Genomic DNA, 13,075 nt, shown 5'->3' on the forward strand with positions numbered 1-13,075 from the left:
ACGGAGAACAGATGTGAGGCTCGGGCCAAAAGAAACAAGGCGGAAACCACCAGCGACGAAACTGGAACCGACTCCTCCCCGAAGCATTCAGACGCCGTGGTGGAAGAGCAGGAAGCAGCCGGCGCTACCTCGTTCAGCCTAACAGAAACCCCAAAGATGGACGAAGAGGTTTCATCTGAAATACCCGCAGTGCCCTGCAGGGGGCGCTGCGGTCCAGAGGGTGAAGACACCAGCGAGGAAGATGATGCTAGAAACAGGAGGGCGAACAAACGCAGCTGGTGGAGAATTTTCTCTCCTGCCGTCATTTGCGTTAGGAGACAAAAGACGGAAGTCGAGAAAAGTTCGTCTGGAGGAGCTTCAGCCGAACTGCAAGCTGAGCGGTCGGCTCCACCGGAGGGGGCGGAGTCCACTTTGATGAGTAATGTGCAAGTCGCCCCCAACGATGAAAAGGTCACAAAAGGGAAGAGAAGGTTTACCGTTCGGACATGGCCGATGTTCAAAAGGTTCTTGACTTCTTCAGCCGACGCTCAGCGCAGGGGGGAGCGGCGGCGGCGCGGTGCAGAGGAAGGCGACCGGAAACCGTCGCTCCCCCTCAGGAGGAAACTGCAGAGGTTCCTGAGGCGAGGGGGGAGGGAACCTCCGCAGAGCCTCGCTCAAGAGAACATGGAGGTCAGAGGAGACGAGTCGGCGCCTCAGGGTTCGTCTGTTGCTCAGACGGATGAGCTTCCCGAAGACTTGACCGACGGTCCGGGGCGGCGGTCAGAAGTCGTGACGGTCACCGCTGAGATGAGCGGCCAGCTGCCTGAAGAAAGAGAAAGAGCCGCATCAGAGACGACACGTCAAGACGAATCACCGAACCTCGAAACAACGGAGGAACAACAGATATTAGAGATATTTATCGAAGAGGATTTGACGGACACTGCAAACGGATCGGAGACGATCCAATCGGACAGCGTGGCGGAAACAGAAGGCGGCATTGCTTGTGCCGCTGGCAAAGACGTTCCAGTCGATCTCACCGCAGACACTAACGAGGTTCCTACTGATGATGTAAACGAGGTCGCGTCTTCTGAGGTTATCGAGTCAGATACTGAGATCCATAACACTATCGAGTCGGATACTGAGATCCATAACGCTATCGAGTCGGATACTGAGATCCATAACGCTATCGAGTCGGATACTGAGATCCATAACGCTGTCAGTGTTGCCACGGACGCCAACGACCAGCTTTCAATCCAGATCCTTTCATCTGAGGAGGCTCCAGATGCTCCGACAGCAGGAACTACCTCACAAACCGACCAGATGGACGGACTCACCATCTTCCCAAACAGCTTCAGTGAGATCAGCAGGAACCCGCGGGTCCAGGTGGATCCTCCGGAGCCGGACGGCGTCGGTCAGGAGGAGGACGGCTGGGAGGCGAGTTCCTCCACGGAGAATCACCTCTTCCTCCACGTCGGTCCCGCAGAAACCCAGCTGGTCCAGACGGCTCGCTCTCTGGTCCAGGCCGCCATGAACGCCGCCATGCAGCAGCTGAGCAGAGAGCGGCAGAGCGTCGCCAGCAGCGTCCACCGAGAGCTGCAGGGCTGCCGAGATCATGCCTGACTCCTGACTCCTGACTCCTGACACCTGATGGCTGACTCCTGAAACCTGACACCTGACACCTGACACCTGACACCTGATGGCTGACTCCTGAAACCTGACACCTGACTCCTGAAACCTGACACCTGACTCCTGAAACCTGACACCTGACACCTGAAACCTGACACCTGACACCTGACGGCTGAAACCAGACTCCTGACTCCTGACGCCTGATGGCTGACTCCTGAAACCTGACACCTGACACTTGAAAACTGACACCTGACACCTGAAACCTGACACCTGACACCTGAAACCAGACTCCTGACACCTGAAACCTGAAACCTGAAACCTGACTCCTGAAACCTGACACCTGACTCCTGAAACCTGAAACCTGAAACCTGAAGCCTGAAGCCTGACGCCTGACGCCTGAAACCTGACCCCTGACACCTGAAACCTGACACCTGACACCTGAAACCTGACACCTGAAACCTGACACCTGACACCTGAAACCTGAAACCTGAAGCCTGAAGCCTGACGCCTGACGCCTGACGCCTGAAACCTGACACCTGAAACCTGAAACCTGACACCTGAAACCTGAAACCTGACACCTGACCCCTGACACCTGAAACCTGAAGCCTGACGCCTGACGCCTGACGCCTGACGCCTGAAACCTGACACCTGAAACCTGAAACCTGACACCTGACCCCTGACACCTGAAACCTGACACCTGACACCTGACACCTGAAACCTGAAACTTGACACCTGAAACCTGACACCTGAAACCTGAAACCTGAAACCAGACTCTTGATACCTGACACCTGAAACCTGACACCTGACACCTGACACCTGAAACCTGAAACTTGACACCTGAAACCTGACACCTGACACCTGAAACCTGAAACCAGACTCTTGATACCTGACACCTGACACCTGACACCTGACACCTGACACCTGATGGCTTGACGTTCACAACACAGCAAACTTCACACTGAGCAGCTGGAGGACTGTCTGTGTATTATACCTTTGTAAAGACGACTTGGTTAAAAGTAATTTTCTTTTTCAACAAACCAAACTGCTGCTGTTTGTAACTATTTTTTACACTGTGCTGTGCTGTCTTTTACAAACTGGAAAGTACTGAAACCTAATCCACTTTGTAACTGAGGAAATTTACATGAAATGTCCAGTGAGCATCTGTGAGTTGACAGTAGCATAAAACATGTTTTCAGTGTAGCACAAGTTCTTTTTATCAGTGGAAGTTTATGTAATGTACGGTAATTGAAATGTGGTAAATATTTAAAGTAAAAAGGTTTTGATTTTGAAAAAGCTTTTGATTTTCATAATGCCGTATAAATATACTGAAGTGAAGAACTAACTATGTGTCCTGTTACATTGCTTTTTGAATGTGTGACAATCTGAAATGGGAAATAAACTATTTTACATTTGCATTTTACATTTTGGCATTTTGCTGGTGCTGTTAATCAGACAGACTCCGCTGAGGTCCAGACTCAGTTCTAGATTCAACAAGTTCAGTTTCAACAAGACAGGTTGGGGTTTGACTTTTTTTTTTTTTGTCTTGCTCTTACTATCACCGTCTCTCCACCGACCGCACATGTAAAACCCACAGCTGAAGTTCACGCCCCTTCTCTGGTTGTCAAAATGCATTCTGGGACAATTACTAACTGCAGTAGAAGCAGACGAGGCAGGTTGAGGGAAAGTGGGTTCACCAAAACCCATCATCACAGACTGATGAGATCTGACAGTGGAAGAGTTTGTTTTTCAGCACTGTGTGACATTAAATCTATCAGAACACCTGGGTAGTGAACGGTTTAAACATACATTTTTTATTCGGCATTGGCAGAGAACATTAATGTGGGAGAAAAACCTTCAGTTGGACCAGATGTCTTCAGGTCCTCTACCACACTTCTTACTTATCATTAATTAAATAATTCAGACAAATCCAGTAGAGTTCAATATGATATAGGTTTACTGCAAAATCACACAGAGTACATGTAAACCGAGCTGGTCCATGGAGCAGCTGAACTTTAATCTTTAACGCATCCTTTTTTATGCTATTCTGCACACTCCTCCTATTGTGGTCTTATGGTAAGTTACCTCCTACCGGTCTTCCCCTAAACTTTCCTTCTTCTTTGATACACCATCGTTTACCTGTCCCAAGGTCTTCCATTCCCTGTAATTAACGGTGTCTTCTCCCTCATCCCGTGCCCGTCTGCTCCCTTACAGATATGCTTTTGACCCAAACTAGTGGCGTCAACCTGACCTCACATTCATACTTGGAGCAGACTATATTCTTTAATTGGGACACCATTATTTCCTACAGTGCTACTATGTTGATAAAAATAATAACTTTAATAAATGAATATGTGCTTAACGTAGATACTAACAAATTCACATGTTGGATATTATACTGATTATTCATTCACTTAACAATTTCAGGTGAATCAAAATTTCCCACAATTAGCTATTGGTAGAAAGATTTATTTTGGAGGGGAAATCAGACCTGGACGTCGTATTTTCCCTTTTCTTGTTTCCAAGCAGAAAGCCTCCAGTTGTTTTCTCTGCTGTTTGGAATTGAATGGGAGTGAATGAGCCTGAGAGGTTTGGAAACTCTGATTTAAAAATATTATACTAATATTATATATATACTATAATATTATACTTTAACTGTGATGCAGCAGGTAAAAACAGAGAGAATTAACAAGATTAAATTAAAGAGATGGAAAATCTCAACAACAAAACAAAAATCACGCTATAATTGTCCTTCATGGTCTGTTCATAATCTCAAGTTTATTCACTTTCCCATGATGATTAAAATAATAATAAAATTAATAATACTAACATTATTTTTATAGCAGCATTCATGCATAGAATTAAAACAATTACAAGCAAAAGCAAAATGTTCAAGCAAAATCAAAAATACAAACAAAAGCAAAACAGAAATTAAAAACGTAAAATGTCTAGTAAATGGCATTTAAAAAAAGGAAAGAAAGAAAGATAAAAATAGGTAAGGTTAATAATAGAAAATAGAAATATTCATATTTAAAGGATACTCTGCTTCCCAGCTTCCTCTGTGTTTCTGCACACAGTCAGCGTAGTTCAGATCTCAGCGCTCGTTTTCCTCCTTCGTTCTTGGCTGGTATGAAAAACAAACTTTCTGTTTTCTCCTCATTTGACTGATCTGAGTCGAGTGTTTTCATCTCAGCTCCGCTCCGCCTCCCGTCAGTCAGCTGACAGGAAGTAATCCTCAGAAACTCAGAAACTCTTTACTGTCTCATCCATCACTTTTTATTTAGCAGGGACAGCAGTTCAGTTCAAGCTAGGTTTGACACCGGAGAGTTTGCATTTTAAAAACGACAAAAAATGAGTAAAAGTCTTATTCCATGCATTATGCATTGTAAAGTGACTGGGAGAAATGTAAACTAGACGTAAACAGAAGTAAATGATCCGTGAGTCTAAATGTCACCGCTGTTTTGTTCGTCTGGTCGGTCGAACTTCAAACTGGATGAATTCTCTGTTCTAATGAAGCAGATGCACATCACATGTTCTCATCTTAAGGCCGCGGTTATTTTTAAAGGTGTGAAAATGAATCTCAGCAGGTTTTGTTTCTATAGCAATAGAAGTCTTGGGTTTAAAAATACAGATCTCTGCCTCAGCAACAGCAGGCAGACGGCAGCCGGTCCTCCGACCTGGACAGGTGCTGCAAACAACTGACAACTGACAATATGCACTTTATTTTTTAATGTGCAGTTTATTTATTTTTTTACTTTTATTTATCCATTTTTAGTTCCATGGAGTTCAAAGATCTAATATCCAAGAAAGACCAACAGACAGACAGAACAAGAAATTTAATAAGTAATAAACAATGAAGAAGAAGAAGAAGAAGAAGAAGAAGAAGAAGAAGAAGAAGAAGAATGTGAAGACTCCTCAAAATACTGGCTCCTGATTGGCTGACAGCAGCGGCTACTCTAATTCAAATGAGGTAAACCTGCTGTGTGGTTCAGATGCTGCAAACTGGACCCTGATTGGATGGATTTCAGTCATTCTTTAGTGAGGAAGCCAATCAGGAGCGAGTCCAGCTGTGATGCGTTTCCTGGAGTTAGACTGACAGTGACTGAATCAAGGAGATCGAGTTTTGAAAATGAAATAACTTTAAATTTAACCTCTCTAATATTTTAGCAGTGTGTTCATTAAACATCTTTGATCAGATTTGGATAGAAATAGAGGAAATGTAATTCCTGTTCCATGGAACCTTTAAACCAAAAGTCAGTCCAGATCTTCATCATGAAGCAGTTTATTTCCGTCTGTGTCCCAGATTGAGCAGAACGTGTCGCTGCGTGTCCCGGCCATCTGCCTCGCTTAATATTTAGATGATGAACTGCAGATGGATGAATAATTCATCCTGCAGGCTGGATCTCTGCTCCGCTCCTCTTCAGGCTTTTCAAAACTTTAAATCTGGATCAGAATCATAAAGATTTTCTAATCTGATAAATGATCTTCTAAACTGATCTCGCTGATTTTGAGTCGGTTTTAAAAAATCAGAATTGTACAATTTGTAGTGACTTTCTTTTCATCTTTATTATTTGATCTAATTTTCTGAAAATCATTTTCTGTTTCCTTTATTTAATTTTAGAGACCCCCCTAAAGATCAATTTTAGCGTCTTTAGGGGCATCAAGGATCAGCTGAACCGTCGTTTCAGAGCAGCGTGACCTGACAAGCTGCCGTGTTTTTTATAGTCGTTACAACATGATTTATATTCTGTCCTACTGAAGTAACTATACTGGTAAATCAGTTCTGGAGTCAGTTCCCTAGGTTATGTGACACATCCATTCTGTAGTTCTTTTTAAACTACAGTTCCCAGTGTGGTCACTCAGTTTCCCAGCATGCCCCTGGTCATGTCAATGCTTAGTTCTGTGGTGACATCTGGTGGACAAAAGCTGGTGCTGCAGCTAAAGGAAACGTCATGCAGTTTTGAAGTCAGTACTGTAAACATGGGACAAATAAATTCACTTCCTAGTCAAGTAAACAGGAGTGGATCTGACACTATAGAAGTACTGTTACTTTGCTGAAATTTGACTTGAGTAGAAATAAAATTACTGTTGTAAAGATCTACTGAAGTAAAAGTAAAAAGCAGCTCATTTGAAATGTAATCAGAGTAAAAGTTACTGAGTCACTTAAAGCTCCACATCATGTAAACAGGACTCCTCTCCTCTGTGATGATAAAGGAGTTGGATGTGTATCTAAACATGGTGAAAGTATCAAAACTAAATCCACACAATCCATATTAGAAAAGCGAGCCTCTAAACGAGCCGTTTGGACTTCCGTAACTTTGCGGCGTCACAAAGGTTCGCTCATTATCATTTCTGTAAGAAATAATAGACTAACAAAGTGTTTTTTTCAAAGCGGTCGAGCGGTCGTCATCGTTTATTACCGGAGAGTTTTCCCTACCTGTAGCCGCCGGGCCGCGGCGTCTCACGTTTCGCTCTCGAAACGGTTAGCCGATCGGAACGGAGGGTCGTTAATATTAATGAGCCTTAAAGACACGGAGACAGAAACGGCCTGTTCTTGGTAAGGCTCAGAGAGATGCTGGAAAATGAACGTGGAGAAATGGATTGAGAGTGTTTTTGGTTCATGACACCACACACACAGCTTTGAATGGACAGAAAGACACTAAATAAAACTCTGGTGGAGAATATGGAGCTTTAAAAAAGTCTGTTACATAATGATCTTTCCCATTAAATGCAAAAAGGATGGAGAGTTCAAATCTACAAATACTCCAAAAAGTACAGGTACAGAAAAGAGTTACAGTTACAGTAACGAGAGTAAATGTAATCCATTACTTGCAGCTTTGTGAGTATATTCAGTGTTTCACAGGAGCAGAAGAATGAAACTGATCGGCTTGTGGAAAAAGACATTTATTTACAAAACATACTGCGTTCCATCGATGGAAAAAGAGACATCTATGTACAAAACAGTTCATCATCACAATCATCTTTTTTCTACAGTGCAACACAAGATGGACACGCCACACGACGTCACATGACCGAAACACAGCGACAGGCGGGACTGAGGGAGCGAGGCGGGTCGACAGGTCCGGACCGTCGGACCGCCGGCCGCTCATACATTCTCTGATCCGCTACCACACATATCCAGTAAAAGTGGTATTTTTTCAGATAAAATCTTTATCAAAAAACGCTGGTTGCGAGCCGACACGATGCCGCTGTCTGACCGGAGTTTGATATCGAGGAGATTTCCTGAACCGAAGGGAAGAGCAGATACAAAAACCTGACTTTTGTATTCAAATGATTTTCCGTTGTAGATTAAAATGTGTTCAGTTGAGGTTTCGGCACAAAACAAATCCTCTGGGCCAATAGAAACAGATTGTGATCTAACACAGAGCGTGCTCAGACGACTCTCGGCTCTGGTGGGAAGCGGCAGCAGCAGCAGCCACATCCTGCTCCGTCTGTCTGAGGCTTCATCATGCTGCTCCACCAGGACCTCTAGACACCGACCCGACCACGACCACCGACAGCTTTCTACCCGTCTTTCACTCAGATTGTCTGTTTTGAGGGGAAGTGATGCGGCCGGCTGGAGGCGACCGGGACGAGAGCGAAGTGTGATGTTACAGAAGCAACGGAAGGGAAAACCACCAAGGCACTGCTTTAGTCTTTTGGGTTCTTCGATGTTCCTCTAACAAAACTTTGCATCACGCTTAGAGCCGGGCCATATTTCTGGTTTATCATCTTTCAGTGAATCATATTGTGATTTGGGGATTTCATGATAATAATTCTGCTGTCTGAACTGATGAGATCAAGCACATTTTATTTAAAAACTCTGACAAAATGAGGTATGAAACATTTTAAAGAATATTATTTGAAAATTTCAAATTTCAGTTTTGTTTGACATCACACCTAACATTACCACACATTAATTTGATTAACATGAGATTTTGCATACGTGAGTTGTATCGTGATATATATCAATATCGAAAAAATGATTATCGTGATACTGATTTCAACCATATCATCCAGCCATAATCACGCTTCTTCACTTATTCTGATTATGAGGTCAAACATCATTTGACCCAGTCAGGCCTCCGTAGATTCTCCACAGAGTCCCAGAATGTGCAACAGTGCAGCGCAGAGACGAGCAGAGTTACACCGATGTCTCGCTTTCCCCATCAAGCTCATATCAGCTACTGGAAGGAGTGAAAGGCCGATGGAAAAACCACTTCCAACATGTTGATCCTCTTCAGGGAGGGGGGGGGCAGGAAGCAACGGGGCTGATGGGAAATGTAGTCTTACTGTGGAGAAACACTAGAACTAACAATACTACTGGTGTGAGATGGAGGCTCTCATTGGTTACAGTCATTATACCATGGTAGGAATATTAATTTGATAATGATGAGTGAGTTTAAAAGTGACACATGTAGCAATTTCAATATGGAGAGTTTTAGAGTCCCAAGGCTTCTCCAGCCTGTCAAGAGGAAACAGAATACTATGATTCTTTTTTAATTCTTTGATATAAAAATGGTGAATGTGAAGATACTAAATATTGGCACAAAATATTGGCCATCGTATTGTCCTTGTAAAACCCACGTCGGTCGAACCTTCACCCCTCCTCAGCTGCTGGAACAGAATCCAGACGAGACATTCAGTGAAAAGAAACGCTGCTGCAGCTTCTCGACCTCCTGCAGCACGACCCCGACAAGCAGCTCAGAAAAGTGCAGAATGGTGACTTCTGACACCAAACAATGATTTTTTCCCTTTGCAGGCTATTTTACTTGATTAATTGGAAGAGGCCTAGAGGCCTATTGTTTCACAAGAAAAAGGCATTCATCAGCAAGATTCAACACGACAATGACAATAAATTGAAAATTAGAAATCTATTTTTTTTGACATTCCATAAATCCACCAGCGCCCCGAACCCCCAGGCTGAGAACCATGGCTCTACACTATGAATTCTCACATGACTGATTTAAAAAGTACACACACACACACACACACACACACACACCTACACTGGTACAACAACACAGGATATCAGCTACCAGCAGAGAGAGGGATGGCAGAAATAAAGGGAGGTGTAGAATCAGTATGAGCAACAACACTACAGAGACGAAAGCTGAAGGAATCAACTGTAACAAATACGAAGTCTGGCAACCCTCAAAAAGTTCCGTCGAGTTTGATTCCAGGGAACTATTTTATGGTAAAACTGGTTGTGTTATTACCAGCAGACAAAACCGCCAGTATGATCAATCACACTAACTAGGTTGTCTTGGAGTAAATCCATAAATTCTACCATAGTTGATGTGTTTGGGTATAAAAGGTACGGGAGCGATCACTCCACAGGAACGCCGTCCACGCTCTCCTGGGAAATCTCTGAGTCTAGGGAGTAGCAGGAGCTCCCGTTGTCCTGAGCGTCTCTGTTGGCCTCCTCCGCCAGCGCCGCGACCCCGGCTGAGGCCACGCCTCCTGCTACTCCTCCCACCCCTCCCCCGCCCTCCGGAGGCCCTTCGCAGAAGTGCGCGGAGGCGTGGAGCAGCTGGCTGCAGAGCCGGTTGTAGCGGTGGTATCGTGACGGTTTGCCGGTGTGGGTGTACATGTGTTCCTGCAGCTGGCTCTTGTGGGAGAAGCGCAGGCTGCAGACGGCGCAGGCGATCTTGCGTTTCCGCGAGTGCAGGATGGCAGCGGTTGGGCTCGTTCCCCCTCCGCCGCCGCCTCCTCCTCCTCCTCTGCTCCTCCGCAGCTCGGCGGCCAGCTGGTTGGCGAGCGCCTGGCTCTGTCGGAGAGCCTCCTCCAGACACCCTGCATCCAGCTGCTCCTGGGAGCCCTGCTGGCCCTCCTCCCCCCCGGCCTCCAGCTCGCCGCCCTGCGACAGCCCCTCCATCAGCCCGCTGGGGTCGAGGGCGTGGCTGAACAGATGCTCCCGCAGCCCCTCGGGGGACGAACAGCGCTCGCCGCAGCGGGGGCACAGCAGCGCCAGGGGGCTGTCCTTGAACAGGAGGCCTTGGCAGGGGCTGCTTCCCTGGGCGGGAGAGGGCGAACCGACCCCCTGGCCCTCCTCTCCCTCCCCGTCCTCCCCCTCGTCCTCCTCTACTCGCTCCTGCTTGATGCGGGTCGAGATGTCCGAGTCGTCCCCGGATGCTACGGAGGAGACGTTGCGGAGCGCCGACGCCTGCCGGTCGGACGGGACGCCCTCCAGCCCCACGGCCAGGGAGAGCTGAGCGTGGGACCGCCCCACTCGGCTGGACGAGCGGCTGTCCTCCGGCGCTCCTCGGGACACCGAGGTGCTCTTAGGGACGCCGGGCCCCTCCTTGTTGGCCAGCTGGGAGGAGATCTGGATGCCGTACAGGTTGGACATGCGGACCACGTCGGCGGCGGTGTCGGCCGTGCCCTCGCCAGGCTTGCGGCAGAGCTGGTAGGCGTGGAGGAACTTGATGCCGTCCTGCAGGCGACTCTGGTCCACCGGCTGCTTAGGACACATGCCGGTGTACATGATGTGCAGCAGGTAGCTGAAGACGTCTGGCTGGATGTCTGTGGGCTGGATCTTAATGCACTCACTGTGGGATAAAACAGGTAGATGAATGATTAAAGAGAGACTGTGATAAAAAGGACTGAAGGCTACTAATAAAGGTTACTAATTTTCTAGGTACCTTGCCTTTGTACACTTGACAAATGTACATTCTGAATAGAGCTGGGTATCATAGATAACCTGTTAGACCTTAGTGCGGCTTGATGTTGATCACAGCATTCTGCTCAGTCACTTAGAAAGTTTGGTCGGGCTCATTGACAAGCCTCTGAATTTCTTTAAATCATATCTTACTGATAGAAAATGTTCAGTTTTGTGCCCGGGCACATCTCAACTGTGGTGTTCCCCAAGGATCGATCCTGGGCCCCTTGTTTTTTTTCCGTTTAGTTGCTCTCTCTAGATGACATCATTCACAAACACATCAGTTTTCATTGCTATGCAGATGACACCCAACTTTATGTTCCCACAAAGCTAGCTAACTCAACATTAGCCAAAATAGACTTAAAGATTGTGCTGGATGTCCCAAAACGTCCTCCGACTGACCAGGACCAGGAGGAGCGACCACCCTCCATTCTAGCTTCCCTGCACTGGCTTCCTGTTAACTGTCCCCATGATGAAATCGGGGAAGGGAATCTGGATCGTCCCCGGTCTGTCCGTCTGTCACGCACAATCTCTCAGACACCACTGATCTGATTTTGACAAAACTTGGGGAAATGATGCATCTCATGATGCATTCAAGCTGACACTGCTGGCCCAAGACGGAACTCCAGTTAAAGCTCAAAACAAGGAGACACATTTGTTACTGATTGGTCCAGATGGGCGGGACGACATGTTTACTGTCGCCTTGTTTTAGACTTGATTTTAAGATCTTACTGCTAGTTTTGAAGTCACAATGAAATCACCTTTTGAGAGCATCATGCTTCCATAATTTGATGTATTTAGTTGGTAAGAGTAGAGGTTAATAACCTGGACTGGTGGATGAAGATCATCTTGAAGTAGTTGGAGAAGGCGGCCAGGACGGCTCGGTGGGCTTTGAAGTAGACGTTACCGATAGCAACGGTGCAATCACACAGGAAGCCAAACTCTCTCTGGACGTTGAGCTGCTGCAGGAGGAAGAGGCTGTGACCCGACACGTCCATGACGTCTCCTTCACACCTAACACACACACACACACACACACACACACACACACACACACACACACAATAGAAGGATTTCAGGTGACATAGCAACCTCTGGCGGCCATCTTGGAGGTCCTCAGTTCTCTGAACAGCTGACTGTGTTTCTGTCTGATTGATTTAGTGTTTAGATAATGTCAGCTTGTTAGCTAGCTAACCATAGCATCTGGTCAGCTAACATCACTGTCTTGTTGTTAACACATCTGATTAGCACACTAGCTAACGTATCTAGTAGCGGCTAGCGTTTGTTCAGGTTAACTGAGCTGACTCTTCTCAAGCTACAACTCAGAGTGTTTTGGAGTAGAGACTAGGGCTAAAGACAAGACAGTTTACTGTGTCACAGTAACCAAATCCACCTTATCACACTATTCACTTTTACTGAGAACGTTACTGAATGGATCTACAGCCACACCACAACAAGCTGACTCAGCTGCTCTCTGCTTCTAGCTGCTTCATACAGATTTACACTTTATTAACTAACACACAGTTCTACAGATTTACACTTTATTAACTAACACACAGTTCTACAGATTTACACTTTATTAACTAACACACAGTTCTACAGATTTACACTTTATTAACTAACACACAGTTCTACATGTTCCTCCATCATGAGACTCAGCTGCTGCTGCAGGTTGGAGATGAAACTGTAAAGACTCTAACAGACAATGAAAAGAGGTTTCTATTTTCAAGAAACATGAGAATATAATATAATATAATATAATATAATGGAACAGAATAAAATAGAATAGAATGGAATAGAATAGAATACAGT

General features: G+C 45.8%; 1 protein-coding gene across 1 annotated transcript; it reads right to left on the reverse strand.

Annotated features, from left to right (window-relative positions):
• Positions 1-9,931: 9,931 nt before the first annotated feature.
• On the reverse strand, positions 9,932-12,261 carry zbtb25 (zinc finger and BTB domain containing 25). The gene is made up of 2 exons (XM_071925824.2): positions 12,089-12,261; positions 9,932-11,153 (listed from the first exon to the last, which is right to left on the reverse strand). Exons 1-2 carry the CDS (start codon positions 12,259-12,261, stop codon positions 9,932-9,934), a joined length of 1,395 nt encoding a protein of 464 aa, XP_071781925.1.
• Positions 12,262-13,075: the final 814 nt, after the last annotated feature.

The sequence above is a fragment of the Centroberyx gerrardi genome, chromosome 18, assembly GCF_048128805.1.
Source record: "Centroberyx gerrardi isolate f3 chromosome 18, fCenGer3.hap1.cur.20231027, whole genome shotgun sequence".
Taxonomy (NCBI): domain Eukaryota; kingdom Metazoa; phylum Chordata; class Actinopteri; order Beryciformes; family Berycidae; genus Centroberyx; species Centroberyx gerrardi.

Bases quoted from the DNA above. Each gene is read 5' to 3' on its own strand.
- zbtb25 (XM_071925824.2), bottom strand. From the start codon at position 12,261: ATGGACGTGTCGGGTCACAGCCTCTTCCTCCTGCAGCAGCTCAACGTC. The intron at 11,154-12,088 runs GTTATTAACCTC...TTTATCCCACAG, and splicing joins ATCTTCATCCACCAGTCCAG to TGAGTGCATTAAGATCCAGC.